This window comes from Schistocerca gregaria, chromosome 4, assembly GCF_023897955.1.
Source record: "Schistocerca gregaria isolate iqSchGreg1 chromosome 4, iqSchGreg1.2, whole genome shotgun sequence".
Lineage (NCBI taxonomy): Eukaryota > Metazoa > Arthropoda > Insecta > Orthoptera > Acrididae > Schistocerca > Schistocerca gregaria.
In genome coordinates, this window is record NC_064923.1 from 543792346 (window position 1) to 543815737 (window position 23392).

Sequence of the window (23392 nt, forward strand, 5' to 3'; positions counted from 1 at the left end):
TTTGTCAAATACAGATAAGGAAAAAATTCTGAAAAATGTGAATAAGATAGCGAAAATTTTAGTCAGCACTATCGTCTGAGTAATTTGTAAACAGTTCATGTTGTTATGGTCTTAAATCAAAGATTGGTTTGACGCAGGTCTCTGCGCTAGTCCATCCTGTGCAAGCCTTTTCATCTCTGCGTAACTGCTACAGCTTACATGATTGCTTTATTGTTGCTTAGATTCTTCCCTACAATTTTTACCCACTCCTCCCACACACTTCCCTCCATTACCAAATTGACTATTCCTTGGTGCTTGAGAACGTTTCGCATCAACAGATTCTTCATTTAGTAAAGTTGAGCCATAAATTAATTTTTTACCCTGTTCAATCCAATACATCCTCCTGAGCATCCTTCTGTAGGGTCTCTCTCTCTCTCTCTCTCTCTCTCTCTCTCTCTCTCTCTCTCTCTCTCTTTCTCTCTCTCTCTCTGTGTGTGTGTGTGTGTGTGTGTGTGGTTTTGTGTGTGTGTGTTCAAAAATGGTTCAAATGGCTCTGAGCACTATGGGACTCAACATCTGAGGTCATCAGTCCCCTAGAACTTAGAACTACTTAAACCTAACTGCCCGAGGCAGGATTCGAACCTGCGACCGTAGCAGTCGCGCGGTTCCGGACTGAAGCGCCTAGAACCGCTCGGCCACACCGGCCGGCTGTGCGTGTGTGCGTGCGTGCGCGCACGTGTGTGTGTGTGTGTGTGTGTGTGTGTGTGTGTGTGTGTGTGTGTGTGTGTGTATGTATGTGTGTGGGTCTGTAGATTGTGCCAAGGAAAAACAGTTCCATAGGGAGAGAGAGTGAGAACTGAACAAGTGACAAAGGCAGTGCAACCATTCATCAGCTTGCTGCCCTAAGTATTTATGAAGCGCAAGCAAAAGATGTATGTTGGGCATATAATAATTAATGCAACACATGTTTTTTTCTGAAAGCATGTTGGTTTTATTCAAATACAATTTAATGCACTACATTGCCTGTATGCATGCATGGTACCACTTTACTAGCAGACGTCGGAGCCAACGCTTTACTGCATAAGTAACCCCTCCCCCATCATCCAAGTAGTGCATTCTGCACAGTGCATCCTTTACTGAGCCAAACATATGGAAGTAGGCAGGTGTGAGATTTGGGCTGTAGATTGGATCCCAGCGGGGTCACACCTTAGAGCACCCCAACTGGTGAACGAATGTACTAGCGCTGCCAACAGAAACGTCTAGTTGTGCTGCGAGTTATTTGATTGTGATCTGTCTATCACCTCAAATGAGATGGGACCGCACATTCCAACATTGCAGTTGTCATAGCTGTGTGCAGCTGGCTAGCACATGGGAGATGAGATAGGTTTGCGCGACCTTTCTGCCATGACGACAGACGCTTCGCCCAACGACTCACGGTGCTTTTATTTACTGGTAAGTGTTCGTAGACATTCTGAAAGCGCCCATAAAGATCTACGATGTGATTTTCCCCCATAAGAAACTCAATGACAGCTCTCTGCTTGGAACGGACCTTCATTACAGACGCCAGTTTGGAGGCTACATATAGCGCCGCCACCTATCATAATTTCCTGAAACTATAGGGGCTGACGCGGAAATATTCCACGATATTCCACAACAAATTTCGCCTTTTTACAACCTAAACTGGCCGAAAAAGAAAGTGTTGCATTATTTATTGAAAGCCCCTCGTAATATTACAGTGGCGGTATTAAAAGTTTCTTGGTACGCATTTTTCATCCTATTCAAGAAGAGAATGGAGGTGGTCAGAGAACAAACACAGCCATAATATATCAAAAGAGATATTAACCACCGTTTCTTGTTACGCGTTTTTCTACCTATTCGAGAAGTTAAATATGGTAATGGGGATGCTAGACAGCAAACACAGCCGTAATGTTACTATGGAAGTACCGTTTCTTGTTACATGTCTTACATCCTGTTCCAGAACCAAAATATCACAGTCTAGGTGATCGGAAGGCGAACACAGCTGTGAATGTGGATGTCGATGTTGCAGGTTGAACCCTGCTTTCAAGCTGAGGTGCCAGGTGGCCGGCTTTGGGAGGAAGGAGACCGGCCTCGCGGTGGGCTACCTGCATGCCTACCGGCAGGTCATGGAGACCTGGAGGGCCTGCCGAGATTTCGCTAGCGAGCAGTTCATGTGTACCACGGACACTAGCAACAAGGTAGCACTGCCAGACTCACTTCAGACCAAACGTTTTTTCAGGTCTACGAGAAGAATTTTTAGGACACAAGACACTCTGAACTGGCTAGTGAGCAGGCACAGCCGCATCTGTCTACTCGGAGCGGACAGTGCATGTCACCAGAAGTGTCGACTATATTGATCCAAAACAGCGCCAACTCTCTTCGGTATCTTGCAAAAAGAAAGCAATTCCTATGGAATACCACGAGTGAATTTTCTGAGCGTGGCACTGTAGTACAGAGAGACTTAAATTTGCTAGCTATAAAATGGGAGAGCCATGGTGCCAGAAACCCGGATTAGTGTGAGTTAGTTAGGAAATCGACTCGAGTAGACAACGTCGTAGATTACTTAGTAACTAACACGCACGAACTTTTCGAAACAGTTAAAGTAGACAAGGGAAGAAGTCACCATAAACTTGTTACAGCATCAATGACCACAGCTGTTTCTCGGAATGTTAAGAAAGCCGGAGTGGCCGAGCGGTTCTAGGCGCTATAGTCTGCAACCACGCAACCGCTACGGTCGCAGATTCGAATCCTGGCTCGGGCATGGATGTGTGTGATGTCCTTAGGTTAGTTAGGTTTGAGTAGTTCTAAGTTCTAGGGGACTGATGACCTCAGAAGTTAAGTCCCGTAGTGCTCAGAGCCATGTGAACCATTTGTTAAGAACGGCAGGAAAATATTTTTGGCTAGCTAGAGTGACAAGAAACAAACTGCAGAGTTTCTGAACAGTCAACACTAGATTTTCACCTCTCGGGAAGAAGAAGTGGAGAGCAAATGGATAAAATTCAAAAGCAGTGTACAGTAAGAGTTAGATCTGCAGGTGCAAAGCAGGTATATGAACGATAGGAAAGGTCTGCTGGGATTCAATAACCGTGACATAAATCTGCGATGAAAGAAAAGACCGCTGCATCACATATGTAAGCAAAGTAAAAGCCTTGCTGGCAAACAAATGCTTGAAGAATTCAACCTGAGCGTAAGAAGAGCAACGTGAGAAGCATTCACTGGATTAGGAAGTAAAATTTTGCTTTCCCATGTGACAGAAATCGCAAGAAGTTTATGACTAAAATAAAATCAATAAGCATGTCAAAATCTATATACAAAGTGTTTCAATTTCTTCACGACGAACGTCTAGGGGTGATGAATCATGTCATGGTTAACAATTTTTTTCATCGATGTATTCGCTGACGTTTCTCGGCGATGCCAGTAGTCCTTTAGTACTGACTGGCCCTGGGATGACCAGATTTCACTGAACTAGCAGGTGCGTGGCGTGACACCTACCCATTACATTGATAGAGTGCTTTTCAATAAGAAGCCAAGACAGATATGTGAGACGTCTTTTACGCTGAGTAGGTGACTGCATTACAGACAAACACACATTGCATACAATGCTACAGTCTGTAACCTTCAACCCCACAAGGGCATAACCAGTCTTCAACAACCCCTAGCGTCTCTGAGAATAGCCAGCAAACATTTTATCTCTAACAAAAGATACACCACATGACGTGATCTATCACCTGTAGACGTTTGTCGCCAAGACTTTGAAACACTCCTAAACCACTTGAACGATTTCAGCCAAACTAGGTAAACATATCATTTACTATCTGCAAAGGTGAACTGTTGGAATAAGAACCATTGACTTCCAATGCGGGTAGGGGTGACGGTGAAACCTGGGTGACAAAGAAGCATAATGCAGAGCACTGCCTGTAGAATTGGAGTTCATACACGACAGCTATGCTTGACAGATTGCGTGACAACCCTTACAGCTCCAATGTGCGTAAATTACCTGCTGCAGAACAAGACTGCGACAACTCATTTGGCTGACAGGTACACCTTTGTAACGCCTGAAGCAGTTTCTATCAAACTAGGCACACGTATCACTTGTAACCCACAAAAAATTACTGTGACGGCAAAACTCGCTTCAGCTGTGGAAGGAGGTGGGAGTGACAGAGGTGTTGACATAAAAACAGGAGCATTTTCAACCAAACTGGGTACACATATGACTCCTTACTTGTATAAAAGTATTGTGGCAGTAAGATATCCTTACTACTCCAAGGTATGAGGGTGAATAAAGGGTTGAGAAGGGAGTGATATTTAAAAATTTTCTAAACTATCTATGGGTATTTGTTTCCTGTATGTAGTCCTCTTGCAATACTTTTAAAGTATTAAATTCAATTTGTGCCTCACTTGTGCTATTCCCTGTGTCAGTCAGTTTGCGAGAATGAGCACTGCAGTGAACCAATAATTTTGTTGATGGGTTTTAGGAGCTAAGATCATGCCACATGCCTGAACACCACGGATGAATTTAACATACTATCTGGAGTCATATGGTGTAAAACAGCAGAGAATCGCACATATATGAGTGCAATATACACTGAAGTGCCAAAGAAATGGGTATAGGCATTTGTATTCAAATACAGAGGTATGTAAACAGGCAGAATACTGCTCTGCAGTCGCCTACATAAGACATCAAGTGTCTGGTGCAGTTGTTAGGTCGCTTACAGCTGCTGCAATGACAGGGTATCAAGATTTAAGTGAGTTTGACAGTGGTGTTACAGTCGGCGCACGAGCTAACGGACACAGCACCTCCGAGGTAGCGATGATGTGGCGATTTTCCCGTACGATCATTTCACGAGTGTGCTGTGAATATCAGGAATCCGGTAAAACATCAAATCTCTGACACCGCTGTGGCCGGAAAAGGATCCTACAAGAACAGGACCAACGATGACTGAAGAGAATCGTTCAGTGTGACAGAAGTGCAAACCTTCCGCAAATTGGTGCAGATTTCAGTACTGGGCCATCAACAAGTGTCAGCGTGCGAACCATTTAACGAAACATCATGGATATGGGCTTTTGGATCCGAATGCCTGCTCTTCTACCCTTGATGACTTCACGACACAAAAGCTTTACACGATGCCTGGGCCCGTCAAAATTGACGTTGGACTGTTGATGACTGGAAACATGTTACCTGGTCAGACGAGTCTCGTTTCAAATCATATCGAGCATATGGACGTGTACGAGTATGAAGACTACCTCATGAATACATGGACCCCGCATATCAGCAAGGCACTGTTCAAGCTGATGGAGGCTCTGTAATGGTGTGGGGCTTGTGCAGTACATAAGCAACCTGTCTGACCACCTGCATCCATTCATGCCCACAATTTCAGCAGGACAATGTGATATCTCCCACTTCCAGATTTGCTACACAGTGGCTCCAGGAACACTCTTCTCAGTTTAAACACTTCCGGCGGCCACCAAACTCCCCAGGCATGAACATTATTGAGCATACCTGGGATGCCTTGCAATGTGCTGTTCAGAAGAGATTTCCACCCCCTGGTACTCTTACGGATTTAAGGGCAGCCCTGCAGGATTCACAGTGTCAGTTCCCTCCAGCACTAATTCAGACATTAGTCGAGTCCATGCCACATCGTGTTGTGGCACTTCTGCGTGTTCACGGGGCCCCTACACGATATTCTGCAGGTTTACCAGTTTCTTTGGCTCTTCAGTGTATGTGGCATGCACATACGAGGTGAAGCCTCAGGTAAAGGTAGTTATCTACACAGCTGCTCAGTCTTTTGGTCTTCCAAAATGTTTGCACTGAGGACGTTCAAAATACGATTCCTCATCTCAATCATTGCACGAACGTTGGGATGTCAGGTGTTGAGCTAAGTGATCATGGAATAGCAACCAATAAAAAACCTTCAACAGTAGAAAAACATGTGACTGGATGAGGCATCTTTGAGACTTTGCACTTGTTATGAGAAAGAACTTACTCTGCTTCCATCATAAGTTGCTGGAGCAACGATGGATACCAGGCGATTGGAAAAAAAGCGCTGATCATTCCCCACTCAAGAAACATCAGTTGACAGATGCACATACACTGCTCAGCCAGAACATTATGACCACTGACTTACGATTAGTATAAACCCATCCAGGATGTAACAGCGTCACTTGCCAAGGAATGAGTGGTTCCACCCCTCACTGCAGATGTCTGATGTCGTAGGGTGGGCAGACTGGTAAAACTGAACAGACTGCAAACTGTGGCTGAACTAACATCAGAATTTAATGCTCAGCAGAGTACATGTGTGTCTGAACACACGGTGCATCTAACACTCCTTACGATGGGCCTTTGCCGCCAATGACCCATGCATGTGCCGATGTTAACGCCATGACATCGGCAACTGTGAGTGACAGGGGCACTTGACCTCTGGCACTGGATATTGCCACAGTGGCTTAGCGTTGCATGGTCAGATGAATTCCGATAACTTGCAAGCTGTGCTTTAATCACAGATTTATGTCCGAGTGATGCTAAATGCTATTATCTTTTATAAAGAAAAGTATTATCTTCTCAAGAACATTCAAATTGTGGGCTACACCCTTAATTTTTATACATGAAATTAGCTAATTTATTCATGACACTTCTGTTGCGTATGTCTGCGTTCACTTTCAGAACTCAAATTAATAATAAAGTTAACTAATTTAATAAGATTGAACCTTGAATTGCTGGTGTGCCCATGTATCACCACAATAAAATAAAAACAGTGAATAGTTGAGGGAGCATAAATGACCAATGACGTACTTAAATTTAGAAAAATAATGACAGGTTTTTATTAATCCTTTGGTAACTACAATAAGATGATAAATTGTTCAGTAAAAAATGTCAAGCACAAATCATAAAAGGGGTGGTGCTTGATTGGAAGAGCATTCATTGAGGTGGAAGCTACACAAATTCTCCCCTGAATTAATCACTTTTACACCGCAGTCTGATTTTATTTACATGAATCAACCGTAACGCCCAATTCTATTCACTAGCTATGGTTCACGGAGAACAGGGAGCTGTGAATATCGTTTAACAACCCTACCCAGGTGCAGCAATGCTTTATCGTCCCACCTTAATTCAGTCGATAGCACAAAACATGCACTGTGGGCGAGGAGTGGAGTGTGCGCAGCTGTAATGCTGACGCATTCTCGAAAATTTGCAAACTACGCGGGCTGCTGTTGTGATTAGTAGAACGTGGGAAGTTTCCTATCAGAGTCCTGAAATCTTAGCAGATTTCAGTGTGAGGTTTACCGATTCGCTGGTCTGGCCACACCAGTTTGACTCACAGTCACGGCGGTGCTTGCTGGAACGGCCGACTCAGGACAAATAAATTCACCTTCGTGACATGCAATATGTTCAAGATGATATGCAGTTCCACTGTCGGTACACCAGGGAATTGCCACTGGCTCTTAGTCCACCACAAGTTACAGACCGTGAGTCTCACGCACTCTGGAAAGACCTGAAGTTCTCCACCAGGGGAGGATCAGACGATGAAGAACGCAAAGAATCACAACCACCTTCCACCAAGCCTCTACCATAGCTGATTCAGCAGAAACGAAACCTCCTCCACATCGTACAAACCAGTCAAACTGTCCTATACTCATTGAATCTCCCGTCCTGACTGTTCTGTTGCGCTGGTAGCCAATCCAGATACAGCACCAGCGTTACCACGCTGGAGGAGGAAGCTTCTGCTTTGCATATCCTGAGAGGAACCAATCAGCGACTCACAATCTCTCTCGTCTGAAAAAAGAAGATTATAGACTGGGGAGGCGTCGTTCTCACGGTAAGCGTGACCATTTATCGGCGAAAAACGTCTACCTAGGTGGGACCATAGTGCCTCATTTATGGACAGATCTAATTTTTCAAGGCCAGCCGTTTCCAGTTTCCGAAAGAAGGCTGTTAAGCTTCCCAGGCAGTCGTGCCCATAAAGTATATGTTTCTGCCGCTCGCTAAAAGAAGCTGGAACTTCCTGGCGTCAGGGTATTACAGTCTTGCCTCCACTAAACATGTTCCCCAGCTGCTCTGTCCAAATCACCCCAGCTTCTAACATAAGAATGCTCGGAGTTTTAGGATCTGCTCACCGTTTGCACAGAAGCTCAGATTACAGCCGTCTCTCTTAAATGGCTTCCTCCATCTGCTTCCTACCAACTAGCCACCTCTGTGACAGACTGTCACCTAGCCTAGATAAAAGTTTGCGAACCGGCGCCCTCTTTCTCTGACCTTAGTGGAAAGAGGGGAGTGCCACGGCCCAATATCCCTCTGCAGGGTACAATCCATAGAGCATTGCTTCCCAGAATCACTCGCACAGGCAAGTCGCTGGACTCAGTATTTATGGCCTGCAATCAATCAGTCTCCCTGTTCTCTGTCGCCTCTACTATGGACCCTTGGGAACAAGTTTCTGTGGGCTACACCTGCAGTTTTATGAACATTCTACCCACAATTTCCTCATGTAAAAAGTCTTATACCAAACATACCAAATGTAGTACGGGGGGACACCGAGATGATGACCTAAAATATGAATATTAATTGGACTGACAGTGTTGTGGCAAGCCACCTCTCAACCTTCTTCACTATACCTATGGGAGGATGCAAATCAGTCGTCTTCCACAGGAATGGCTCCTTGAAACGTGTACTGTGGGACAGAGAGAAGCTGGTGGCGGCTCTATAATGCTCTGGGGAACATTCACATGAGGATCCATAGGAGCGTCTGCAAGGCATCGTGACGGCCAAGGAGTATCATCCACTGGTTGGAGACCGCGTACCACTTCATGACGATTATGTTTCCTGACAGCCATGGCCTTTTTCAACAAGATGATTCGCCATGCCACAAGGCGAACAGGATTGTGATGGAGTGGTTCAAGGAACACAGTCGCGAATTCAAATAGCTCTGAGCTCTATGGAACTTAACATCTGAGGTCCTCAGTCCCCTAGAACTTAGAACTACTTAAACCTAACTAACCTAAGGACATCACACATATCCATACCCGAGGGAAGATTAGATCCTGCGACCGTAGCAGTCGCGCTGTTCCAGACTGAAGAGCCTGAAACTGGTCGGCTACATGGGCCGGCCACAGTGGCGAGTTCCAATTGATATGCTGCCGCCCCCCCTCCCCCCCCCCCCCAATTCATCAGATTTAAACCTGATCGGACACATCTGGTATGAGATTGGGGTGGTCACGAAATTTACGGGAATTAGGTGACTTGTGTGTGCAAATCTGATTCCAACTATCTCCAGCGACCTATCAAGGCCACGACGCGTCGCCACAGTTATCCATGCCAAAAGTGGACATACCAGCTGTTAGGCAGGTGGTCATAATGTTCTAGCTGATGAGTATAATTGTGGACCTATATCGCTGCAGTCAGACTGTTGTAGAATTACAGAACAGATTCTGTGTACACGTCTTCCAGCCTTTTGGGAGAACGAAAATGTCCACAAAAATCGACAAGTATTCTCAAAAACTCTGCCCAGTCTGTTCGTACATGAGATCCAATGCATTATGAACAAAGGTGACGAAACTGACGTCGTGTTACTCGACGCTTGGATAGTTCAGCACTGTCTTTACGTGAACAAAATACGAGCTTACCAAGTATTGCACTATATTTCTTACTGAATTCAGGGCTTCTTGTCAGATACAAATCAACATGTTTTTTTTAAGGGGTCCAAATCGACAGACTGAAATTAATGCTCATAAGAACAACTTCGTAATGCGATCTGATTCGAAAGCAAGTAGAAAACAGTCACTCAGCACAGTTTTATAAATTCATCGCAGCGAAAGAAAATTGGCCTGAATATGTGATGGGTGTAAGCAGCAGAGCAGGTTCGTAGATGCAATAGATTACTTTGCACATAGCGTCCAGCCGTCTCACCTTTTGTGTACACATGACTTCAGAACGCAGAAAATACTTAATTATCAGAATAATCAATTGCTATCCTGTATTCCTTCACCCAATAGCAATTTATTATAGATAAATGAGGCGCCACCACACGATGTGTCGTAGCAGCAGTCAGCAGGTAAACACACGGTGACCTACGTTTCATCAGCATGTGGAGTCTAATTACAAGACACAGTAATTCTACTTGTTACTATTTGTAGTTCTCTGCAGTTGAGCGGCTGTTTATCAGAGTAACTGTGACCCACCTATTCTGCTTCCGTAATACAACAATACAGCCGCCAGCAAGCGTGGCACCTTCAAATAGATTAAATACAAAAAATGATAGGGTTCTCAGTAAAATGAACTCATAAGACGTGAGTTTCGAAAGCAATATGTTTGGTTTAAAGACAAGTCAAAAACTTTACAGTCCCTTAGGATATTCCGACGTACAGCTCCAAATTCCACTTTACAAAACACCAAAGCAACATGGTCCGAAAACCGTGATTCGCAGATAGTGAAGGCTGCAGAAATTAGTCACAAATAATGTTTATCACAAATGTAGATTTCGCTCATCAGTGCTAAAAAGTATATAAAGAAACAGTTAACAACAAGGTAGCACGCATGCCTTATTATGTCTACACCTGTATAAGCTATAAATGTGAGACAATGATAAAATGTATACCAATAAACGTAAGTTAAAAGATTAAAACCACTTAAATACATAGTCTCCACTGGACTAACCATGCCGAAAGGTCAACACTGAGGCAGCTATTTACAGCTACAACACAGCGTACAGCATACCAGTCTGCCGATGTTCCACAGTACCACCTAAGCCACTGGATAGATTTTAACCTAACTTTGCACACACATCAGTTACTGTCAGGAAAGAACCACGGTAGGATAACAACCATCTCCCTCTGAAAGGGGTGAGGATGAAATGTATAACAGCTCACGACGCGCAAATAGCCAGAATATATTCATCCAATATATGAGAAGATAGCTCTTAGTGACTTACAACAAACTTTCCACATAATTTCAAACTTTTACAAGACTTCTTCTCGCTGAAACACACCACAAAATGTTTGAAGTCGCATGAAGCATGACATTTTAATTTATTATTTCTTCACTACTGAGCGCATTCGGGCCATATGTTGCAGACAGTGTTCACCTTTAAATTTACCGGCAAAATTATATCATTGCACGATACATAGCTCAGGGGATAAACACTGAGATGCGTGAAAACAAACGAGCAGGGTGAAATTCGCCAGAGATACACTTGGATGATGTGTAGAAATATGTGTGTGAAATATATGTGACAAGTGCGCACACCGACGAAGCCGCCAGAAAAAGTTCCTCCTAAACTCTTGGATAAATTTCACACCTAAAAACATACTTTTTCATATTAGGTGAATTGTGCTGCCACCGAGATTTCCACACTCTTAAACACTCCTAAATCCATTGCTTCCGATGTGATAGTGAAGCGGAAACGTGAAGTGACACGTACAGCACAAAAGAGCACAGGCCTACCACGTGTCTTGACTGACAGAGACCGCCGACAGTTGAAGAGGGTCGTAATATGTAATAGGCAGACATCTATCCAGACCATCACACAGTGCGACGGGTCAGGCTCTTATCGCGCAGTTTCCTTTCCCTGAAAGAAAATCCACCTACCTCGTTTCTTAGGTAGTTGCTGCACTCGCCTCTCCTGATAGCAGCTACTGGAAAAATTGCAGAAAAGCAGTGTTGAAGAAACTGCAATTTAATAGCCGCTCACCGGAGGCCGCGATACATGTTTGCTGAAATACAATCTATGAGCAATCTTCCTAAATAAATTGAGTTATTGGAATGGTAGTAATTGTTTACTCAAACGAGAACGCGAAGTTGGTAATTCTATTTAAGCTCTTTATTGTCTTTAAGCCTGATCATCAGCCCGCTAATCTACGTTTGAAGAAAGTTCAGTTCACAATTCTATCCACACTCAAACCCCGCCAGAATTAGCTTTCAAAGTTACGGAATTTACTTAACTGCAACACAGACGATTTTCTAACATACACGTTTGCAGTCGATGTTCAATAATAGTTCGTTTTTTAACGTTAATGCTCGCCATAAGCACTTAGTAAAAGTTTACGAAGTACCGCCACGCTTTTAATTATTAAAGTTACTCGCGTCTTTCGCGGAACGAAAAGTCACAACTCGCTCAAACTCACACTACGCGTTACTGGACTCTTCCAGTCTCAAATCGCACAGTACCGAACCGATGAAGCCGTTTTATGACTTCATTTTACACATTATTCGCGAGGACACATCAAGCATGTCTCTTCTCGATCACAGTTCCTTCGCGACTCTTCCTCCACTCGCGACTCACTCTCCTAGTCTGCTAACCGTCCTCGCATCTCATTGGCTCACACATCACACAGCCAATCAGAATTAACTCTTTGGGTGCGCCTCGCGCCAAAATCTAGCACGCACCAGTCATGACTTCTGAATCATTTACGTCATGATTTCTTGTTACACAAAATTTACTGTATAATTTAACAAACCGAAAGGAAAACTAGACTTTACTTTATTTCCAGAAATTATTTAAATACTCGCGAACGTTCTGGCTGCTTGTACAATACCATACACTCTTGGACATCCGACATTCACTAAGATGGGGAACCACTGGCGACTCTGTTCCCACGGTTACATCGTCTGAACACTTGCGAGTTCCAACCTAGATTTTATACACTTGCAAAGAATGGCGAATGTCCCTCTTTCATTCACTCAGGCACACTCATTCACTCTCACCTACTCATATAAAATAACTGTTCACAAAAATTCAAAACATTTATGGTTTTAACAAAGTTATAGGTGAATTTCTAAAAGTAAAATTCTCAAAATAAATACAAAAGCACGGAAGGTGATTTTGTTTCATAGTTGGATGGTCACTGAAGGTGATCTATACATAATGGTATTTATTTAGACTCGAAAATTGTAGAAATTTGCGTTTTCTGTAAGATTTTTCTAATTTCCAAAATATGCAGGTTTCAAAGCTCAAATTTGGATGACTTATTTTTATTCATAACAGAAACTAGTATATTAACTTTTAATTTCCTCAGGTTCCTCAGTTAGAAGTTATTAAAGATGAAAGTTCCACGTTATACACGCGGCTAGTTAGCGCACAGGTCTTACATTCTCACGGTACAGACATGCCATATGGTCGTGACGTCAGACGAACGGACACCGGTAATCTGCCCGCTACAGCACATATGCTAATCTGATGGCTACTTTACAGTCTGTCTACATTTCACAGTAAATATTTGATAGAAAACTGTGCGCTCGCACTAGTTGCGACGCCACACACCTCCTGAGGAAACTAAATTTTTTCATTCATGACAAACTTTTAGTTTTCTAAAAAAATTTCTATTAAAGATTTACTCAAACAGCTATTTAACATTTATAGTTCCTGTACATCAATCATCCACTTATACCTAGGGCTGACGACCTACAAAACATCTTATATCTAAACATGCACTTTTATCATCATTCAAAAAAAATTTTTCAGATTACAAAATTCTATTTACAAATTCCTGAAAGAGAAAACAAACCTAAATACTATCTTGATGTACGTCACACGCACACTAACACTACTATCGCTATGGTGAGCGTCACTTTTTTACCACTTACACTTAAGATTTTGATAGCACTCGTAGTTCGACCGGGTCCTGCTTGGGAGGTCCATTTCAAGTCTCGTGCTACCACCTCTGTTTACTTCGGCGCACCTGAAACATCAGCTGGCCTCAGTTCCCTTTCTAACTGCTACGTCTTAACCTACAGCAGCGATAAATGGCGCTATCTGCTTGACTCTAAAGTCTCATATTTTTGATAAAATTTACTTTACAGTATGTACAATTTTCAATTTTTTTTTTTTTTTTTTTTTTAAGTGAAAAGTGAATTGACTTTCCTAATGCAGTACCGAAGTGGCACATTTACTCTTTAATTACTTCTTCATCTCATAATCAAACAAGTTATGGTTACATAAGAAATACTAAGAAAAACAATTCCTACAAATAGTTCACAAATACATAATAAATCTCCGCCAGCACTGGTGACTCTCCAGTTCCTGTACAATACACAACAATATAAAATATACACAAAATTATCAATATTACAATTCTGTCTCCAGGCAATCTCCTGTAGTCCTGTATCATAAATTAAACACTGAAAAATACATATTTACTTATTCATTTATCAACACTACAATCCTTATACTAATCTCTACGACAAACTTGGGGAGCTTTGTGTGTCTCTGGTCAAAAATGGAATCGATGTCATGGGTACTTTCCTCATCTCACATATCTGGAGTTACTTCAATTTCTTGTCAACATCAGGTTTTCTCTAGTCACATTCGGGTTTAATTTACAACTCTCATACTCATACTTCACACACTCAGGTTAGTATTTGTTAAAGCGTTTCCTACTAATCTGCGAAACCTCGTTACCCATACTTTCTAACATACATCCACCTCCTGAGTTACCAACGTCGCCTCAGCTCTGTTTACATTCGTAGCCTCACTTCCTTTTGTTTACAAACATCTCCTCTGTTTACCAACAAACGCCACCTCTGGTTACCAACATTAAGCTTTTTATTTACTCACCTTCGTAGCCTCACTTTTTCCTAATATCGAGCTAGCCAAACACTATGCTCATTCTTTCTCCTTTTCTCACATATTTCTCTTCATTTGACAGTCAGTCCTGCTGCACTGTCCCTTTAACTTAACTTCCTTTACCCCTTTGACAGTCAACCTTGTTGCACTGTACCTTTACTCATTTTACCACTAAATCACCTCCTGAGGCTCTGACTTCATTGAACAGACAGTTTTGCTGTACTGCTCCATTTCCTTTCCTAAACATTAGCTTAATGCTACGTCTTAACATATCGTTCTGTTACTTAACAAACAGCTTCAATGTTCGTCACCATATTTTCTGAGGCTCTTACATTTCTTAGTTATTTTACCTTTCTAAGGGCATTACTCACACCTTAGGCCAAACATTTACTTTACTGAGACTTATTACTTATCTGAGGTATCTTAATCCTTTTTGATTTTCTCTTACACTCATTCCTTACGCTTAACCTATACTGCACTGAGGTTCTTTTCTACTCATTACTTAAACACTTTATCACTTAAAAACTACGATAGAGAAGAAGGAAAGACGATAGAATTTTAGTTCTGAATGAAAGAAGAGGTAGGTTGACAATACGGAAAAGAAAGTGGAAGAAATATTGTCAAACGACTCGAGACCTAGTGCTCGTCACGCACTTAGCTCTGCAAAGAGTGCAAAGCTCTCTGAGGTATCTACTCACTCCTGGCCACGTCTCTCTTTTGAACATATCTTTTCAAATCCACAATGTTCCTAAGCCCTAACACCTTATGTGATTTCACAAACTCCAGTCTATAAGCATTTGGGTGAGGCTTCTCTACGATTCTAAATGGGCCCACGTACTCATCGGTAAACTTCTTTGTTTCTGACGTAAGTTTCTTAGATCTTTCCCTAGTTTTCACTAGCACTAGATCCCCTACCTGAAAACTAGTGGGATCAGCTCTTGCGTCATGCCTTCTCTTTCTTTCCAGGGCCTTCTTTCTTATATTAATACGTGCCAGTCTCTCCTTCTCTTCGATGGCTATGTCTGTGAGATTTGGAAACTCGACCAGGTCGAATAAAATATTATTCGGCCTAATGTCACACATTAGCTCTACTGGTGCATATCCTGTGGCTTCATGCTTCAGATGGTTTATTACTTCTTCGAAGTATTCAATATAATTGGCCCAAGCGGAGTGTTTTTTATGACAATATGTTCTACACAATCTGTTTAACTCCTTCATAATTCGCTCACACATGTTCCCTTGAGGAAAGTACGCGGAGATTTTTATGTGATCGATACCTCTCTGTTGTAAACATTCACTAAATTTCTTAGAGATAAACTGGGGCCCATTGTCTGACAATATTGCCTTTGGCACTCCTATCTTCCCAAAATAGTCCTTCTCCAACTTATTCACTAATACTTTAGAGTTGGCTTTCTTAATTGGGTAAAATTTTACGTACTTAGTAAACCCATCCACCATCACAAACACATATTCACATCCCCCTCTAGACACTGGTAGTGGACCAAATAAATCTACAGCTACTAAATCCAGCCGATTTTGTGGTTCTACTGAATACATCTGTCCTTGGATAGTTCTATTGTTGGCCCTAACTTTCTGGCAACGATCACAGGATTCTAATCGCTGTTGCACCCTTCTCCACATATTATCAAAAATTACCACTTCACTTAACTTAGCTATACATTTACGAGCGCCATAATGCCCATACTTACAATGTACGTAGTCTATAAGTGCATCTACATGTTGCTCCGGAAAACATATTTTCCAATTCTCCTCACTGTCTTTCCTGCGCCTAAATAAGACATCTTTATGCACTTTATAGTAGACCAGTAATTTTGGGTAGTCTGGATGACCTAATCTACTCTTTACTAATTTAATGTTGTCATCCTGGTTCTGTTCCCTCCGTAGGTTCTTACAAATGCGCTTAATTAAGCCATCGTCCTGGAGCTGCATGATGGCCAACATTACTTCATTATTATCGGTATTTCTTAAAGATTTCCCTTCTTGTCCTGTATCTTTCACACTTCTTGATAAGGCGTCCGCCACGATGTTCTCGGAACCCTTAATGTATATCATCTTATAATTAAATTGCTGTAAATACAGGGACCACCTTCTTAATCTAGCATGTTTTAGCTGACATGAGTCTAAATATGTAAGGGCACTATGGTCTGTGTAGATCCAAATTTCATGTCCTAAAAGGTACTTTTCAAATTTTTGCAGGCCGAAAATAACAGCTAATGCTTCAAGTTCAGATATACTATAATTTTTCTCGGATTGTTGCAATGACCTGCTCGCAAAGGCTATGGTCTTGTGGACTTCCTCTTCTCCTTCTTTTTCCAACTGAAATAGTTCAACTCCTAACCCGTAACCACAAGCATCAGATCCCAGACAAAATGGTTTCGAAAAATCGGGATGGTTCAAAATCTTACTATTAATAAGAGCTTCTTTCAATTCTTCAAACGCCTTCTGACACTCAGAAGTCCATTTATAAACTACATTTTTCTTTAAGAGTTCTCGCAGGCACGGTGCATTGAATAATTGTCCAGACACAAATTTTCTATAAAACCCAAACAAACCAAACATCCCCTTTAATGCTTTACGTGTTGTAGGTGCAGCATAATCCCTTATTGCTCTAATCTTTTCTGGATCCGGCATGATACCATCGCCACTCACTATGTGCCCCAAGAATTTAATTTCTTTCTTCACAAATTCAGTTTTGTCTAGCTTCAATTTCATACCCCCCAATTTTATGGCCCTCAATACTTCATCCAATAACATACAGTGTTCCTCCCACGTTGGTGTCGATATCAAAACGTCGTCTACATACACTGTAATTCTTCTTAGTAGATGGTCCCCTAATACCTGCGACATAGCTCTTACAAAGGTACATACACTTATATTTAAACCAAACGGCACCACCTTATACTGATAACATCTACCTTCGAATAAGAATGCCGTGTACTTTCTTGATTCCTTTGCTAACGGTAGGTTCCAATATCCACAGGTCACATCCATGGATGTAAAGAACTTAGCACCTTTAAACTTTTGTAGCAGTTCTTCAATATTCTCCGGACGGTCACTCTCAGGTAGTACTATTTTGTTTAATGCTCGAGCATCCAACACTAGTCTAATTGAACCATCCTTCTTAGGAACTATGACTAGCGGGTTATTGTACACACTAACAGCCCTTTCAATAATTCCCCACTCTTAACATATTTTGAATTAAGTCACGTACTGCCTCCTTATGTACTTCTGGGATTGCAAATGGTTTTTTGAAGAAATGAGCGTCTTTCTGCACTGTCAAAAAACACTCATAATCCTTTACTAGCCCTGGTTGATCTGAGAAAACCTCGGCATGTTTGACTAGTATTTGTCTTAAATCGTTTTTCCTTGCTTCATCAATATCAATTAATTCTAGTAATTTCTCCTCGATCCTGTTTCTGACACTCACAAGCTCAGACGGATCCTCTACTTTTTTGCCACCGTACTCATTATAGCCCTCCAAGAATTTCTCTGTTTTACAAATACATATAGGAAAATCATTCTGCTCAGGATCCTCACATAGCTGCTTACCGATGAAAGGTATAGTAATTAGTTTACCCTTAATTTTTACCATAACATCATTGGTAGAAAAATTCACCCATCCTTCATATTTATTCAAAAAGTCAGCCCCCACCAATATGTCTACACTCAGTCCATTTATAACTAAGAAGTTCTGTCTTATTTCTACTTCCTTAAATGCTATGGGTAGAAACACTTCCTGTTTTACTGTCTTCTTAGTCTTACCGGTTGCTACTACAATGTTCAAGCCACTTACTGGCATCTTAACAATCTGTTTACTGTTACGGAGTTCATTTACCAAGTTCTGGGATACTGCACAGACTTCCGATCCAGTATCTATCAAACATTTAACTGGTTCATTTAATACTCTTAGCTCTACTATCGGTTGCCCTAAGTACTCTTTATTTATTTTGGGTTCTGCTTCCTCCAATAAATCTTGCACAATTTCTCTCCTTTCGAAGCCTGTCTTTTGGGTGGCAATCACATTCACACTTACAGGGTTTATTTCATGCTTATTATCACCCTCAATTCTAGTGGCAGCTCCTATTAGCCTATCCACTATTGCTAAGTCAAAACATTTTTCCAATGTTTCCCCCTCTTTCTCATTAACCTCCTTTTCTACGACCCTATCCAAGGCGTCGTCATTAACCTCTACCTCCTCCTCTAATCTATCCTCTTCTTCGTAACTATCTACAACATCAATTATCTTATCAAGCACAGTCACAACCCTGCCATTATTACTATTCTCACCCCTATCCGACAGCTCTTCATTAGTTTTACTGTGCATAATGTCTTTCTGATTATTACCCTTATAACTAGTACTTACTTCTTCAATAAGTGGCTTCTTATGATTATTCTTACAGTTAATTGGTTCATTAACCTCCACTTGACTTAAAGCTACTATCTCTGTCTGTTTTACGTTATCCTCCCTAAATTTTGTAGCAACAACATTTATGTTAGGTGGTCGTTCAGGCTGCTTTCTTATGAATGGTTTTGCCAGCGGATTTAACTTTAAACGCTGTTGCCTACGATCGCCAGCACACTCGTAGACAATTAATGGTTTTCCGAGCGCGGTGCGTCATCACTATGCCTCCAGCTGACCGCCTCACCTCCTGACATCTGTCGGCCGCTGTCATACTGCTCGCGTTCATTGAACCTGTTAACATATGTTCTTCCTCTACCACGTGAACTGCCACGGTATCCGCCGCCTCTCTGAACACCCATCCTATTAATGTTTACATCCGCGCGATTGTCATTCTGCCTAGCAGGCGGGCGATGCTCCCTCCTCATGTTTTCTTCTTCTTTTTGGACGGATTCAACCCTTTCTAAATACTGTACGAACTTGTCAATGTTATCTCGGGGCGCAGATATGATCTTAGTTTTCCAGTTCCACGGTAGCTTATTTTCTACCCCTAATATGATCTGTTCTGTTTCTAACTTATTACTAAGGTAGGACAGAGTTGTTACCCACCTTTGAACAAATCGTTTGATGCCCTCTCTCTTGGGGTCATACTTCTCTCCCGACCAGAACCGATTAAGAACATCCATCTGCTTTCTCTTTCCCCAGTATTCCTCAAAGAACGCTAATTTAAATTCTGACAATTTCGCGTATTTTTCAGAGGCTAAATTCCCCCATACTCTGGCCTCTCCCATCAAATTTGAAGTGATAAAACCTATCTTTTGTTTATCGCTCCATACTTTCGGCAAAACGTCTTCAAAATCGTTCCAAAATTCTCTGGGGTGCATGTTCTTACTTGGGTCAAATTTTAAAAACTGTCTGTGGGTAACATACGCAACCTCGGTAGATTCAATTATTCCACTGGAAATTATACTACCACTATGGTTAGAAACACACTGTTCTACTTTGGTTAGTCTGCATTCATGCCCACAAAGTTGCTCATTCACACTTTCACTGAAATGGCTTATGTGAGTCTCTAAATTATTGACCTTATTTACAACTTGCTCTCCAAGTTTCTCACACCGAATTTTGGTATCATTTACTTTACATTCTAAGGCGGCATGATTAATTTCATTGGAATTCTCTACCACTTTTATGTGCTCACATACTTTATCTAATTCTGCATCAACATGGGATTTAAATTGCTGTTGATCCTCAGTAACCTGTTCGATTCGTGTCGTCAATTCACTTTGCACTTGAACAATATTTTCTGTACATTCTAGTTTAACCTGCTGTATTTCAACATTTACTTTACTACTGAGCACTGCTAAATCTTGCTTCCAACAGTCTCTGAGATCGGATATTTTGGAATCTAAATCAGCGCCCATTTTAGTCATCTCATTACTTAAATCAGATCCTAATTTAGACATTTTTGAATCCATTTTACTTGACATATTAGTTTCCATTTGTGACATATTAGTTTCCAATTTTGATATACTGGAATCCATCTTACTTGACATATTGGAATCCAACACGTTCATCTTAGTTAATAGATTCATCAGCATACTGGCGACATTATCCTTCGCCCCCTCATTTGCTGATACAATGTCCCTATTAACATTAACTACCGGCATGGGTAACTGTAACTCACTGGGCACTGACATATTTGGATCTGACTCCAAACTATAATTAACATAGGATGAATCAGTCAAACTACTACTGAAATTGGGTTGAGACACGTCTAAACTAAAATTCATGGGGTCATTTTCCCCTGTCTCCATCCCACTATCACAACTTAGTTCCGCCTTTTTGTCACTTGGTTGAAACTCAGCCATTTTTCTCAGTTTGACTCCACAAACACACAAAGTTTTCAAAAGCACTGTACTTAACTTTGTGCTTCGGCGTGCTGCGTTGCTGCTAGATGAAACTGCGGGTCCGTTCACCATACACTGCAATGCTGTACCAGTTTCCGGGCCCCCGCTCGAATCAGCGCTGCCAACTGCCACTGCTGTCGTCGCCTCTGCGTAGTCTCCGTAGCTCGTCGTCTGCCAGACGCCGTCGTAGACTGCTATTCCAATCGGCGCGTAGTCACCGAAAAATTCTTCCGTTCCGTACAACACATTACAGTTCACGGACACTTTCACTGTCCTTCCTATTCACGTGGCGATATCAATTTGTACGCTACACAGTTCCTACACATAGCGAGCACTTCTGTATTGTCCGGTAATTGTCACTACTGCTTTTTTTTGAAATTCACTGGAATTTACTATTTTTATTTCCCGGCCGATGCACCACTTGCGACGGGTCCGGCTCTTATCGCGCAGTTTCCTTTCCCTGAAAGAAAATCCACCTACCTCGTTTCTTAGGTAGTTGCTGCACTCGCCTCTCCTGATAGCAGCTACTGGAGAAATTGCAGAAAAGCAGTGTTGAAGAAACTGCAATTTAATAGCCGCTCACCGGAGGCCGCGATACATGTTTGCTGAAATACAATCTATGAGCAATCTTCCTAAATAAATTGAGTTATTGGAATGGTAGTAATTGTTTACTCAAACGAGAACGCGAAGTTGGTAATTCTATTTAAGCTCTTTATTGTCTTTAAGCCTGATCATCAGCCCGCTAATCTACGTTTGAAGAAAGTTCAGTTCACAATTCTATCCACACTCAAACCCCGCCAGAATTAGCTTTCAAAGTTACGGAATTTACTTAACTGCAACACAGACGATTTTCTAACATACACGTTTGCAGTCGATGTTCAATAATAGTTCGTTTTTTAACGTTAATGCTCGCCATAAGCACTTAGTAAAAGTTTACGAAGTACCGCCACGCTTTTAATTATTAAAGTTACTCGCGTCTTTCGCGGAACGAAAAGTCACAACTCGCTCAAACTCACACTACGCGTTACTGGACTCTTCCAGTCTCAAATCGCACAGTACCGAACCGATGAAGCCGTTTTATGACTTCATTTTACACATTATTCGCGAGGACACATCAAGCATGTCTCTTCTCGATCACAGTTCCTTCGCGACTCTTCCTCCACTCGCGACTCACTCTCCTAGTCTGCTAACCGTCCTCGCATCTCATTGGCTCACACATCACACAGCCAATCAGAATTAACTCTTTGGGTGCGCCTCGCGCCAAAATCTAGCACGCACCAGTCATGACTTCTGAATCATTTACGTCATGATTTCTTGTTACACAAAATTTACTGTATAATTTAACAAACCGAAAGGAAAACTAGACTTTACTTTATTTCCAGAAATTATTTAAATACTCGCGAACGTTCTGGCTGCTTGTACAATACCATACACTCTTGGACATCCGACATTCACTAAGATGGGGAACCACTGGCGACTCTGTTCCCACGGTTACATCGTCTGAACACTTGCGAGTTCCAACCTAGATTTTATACACTTGCAAAGAATGGCGAATGTCCCTCTTTCATTCACTCAGGCACACTCATTCACTCTCACCTACTCATATAAAATAACTGTTCACAAAAATTCAAAACATTTATGGTTTTAACAAAGTTATAGGTGAATTTCTAAAAGTAAAATTCTCAAAATAAATACAAAAGCACGGAAGGTGATTTTGTTTCATAGTTGGATGGTCACTGAAGGTGATCTATACATAATGGTATTTATTTAGACTCGAAAATTGTAGAAATTTGCGTTTTCTGTAAGATTTTTCTAATTTCCAAAATATGCAGGTTTCAAAGCTCAAATTTGGATGACTTATTTTTATTCATAACAGAAACTAGTATATTAACTTTTAATTTCCTCAGGTTCCTCAGTTAGAAGTTATTAAAGATGAAAGTTCCACGTTATACACGCGGCTAGTTAGCGCACAGGTCTTACATTCTCACGGTACAGACATGCCATATGGTCGTGACGTCAGACGAACGGACACCGGTAATCTGCCCGCTACAGCACATATGCTAATCTGATGGCTACTTTACAGTCTGTCTACATTTCACAGTAAATATTTGATAGAAAACTGTGCGCTCGCACTAGTTGCGACGCCACAACAGGAATTCCAAACTGCACCAGGGTCCACTGCAGCTACTATGACAGATAGGCGGTAGGTGAGAAAACTTGGATTTAATGGTTGGGCGGCTGCTCATAAGCAACACATAACGCCGACAAATGCCAACCGACGCCTCGTTTGGTGTTGCTGTTGTTGTGGTCTTCAGTCCTGAGACTGGTTTTATGCAGCTCTCCATGCTCGTTTGGTGTAAGGAGGGTAAAAAATGGTTCAAATGGCTCTGAGCACTATGGGACTTAACATCTGAGGTCATCAGTCCCCTAGACCTTAAAACTACTTAAAGCTAACTAACCCAAGGACATCACACACATCCATGCCAGAGGCAGGATTCGAACCTGCGACCTTAGCG

At 41.8% G+C, this 23392-nt stretch overlaps 1 protein-coding gene across 1 annotated transcript in view; it reads left to right on the forward strand.

Moving 5' to 3' along the window:
- LOC126267802 (uncharacterized) overlaps nt 1–23392 on the forward strand; it is a 160641-nt gene that overhangs the window by 63340 nt on the left and 73909 nt on the right. Inside the window, exon 3 of the mRNA XM_049973107.1 lies at nt 2027–2195. Within this exon, the coding sequence (XP_049829064.1) occupies nt 2027–2195 (169 nt within the window). The remainder of the gene's footprint in view (nt 1–2026; nt 2196–23392) is intronic.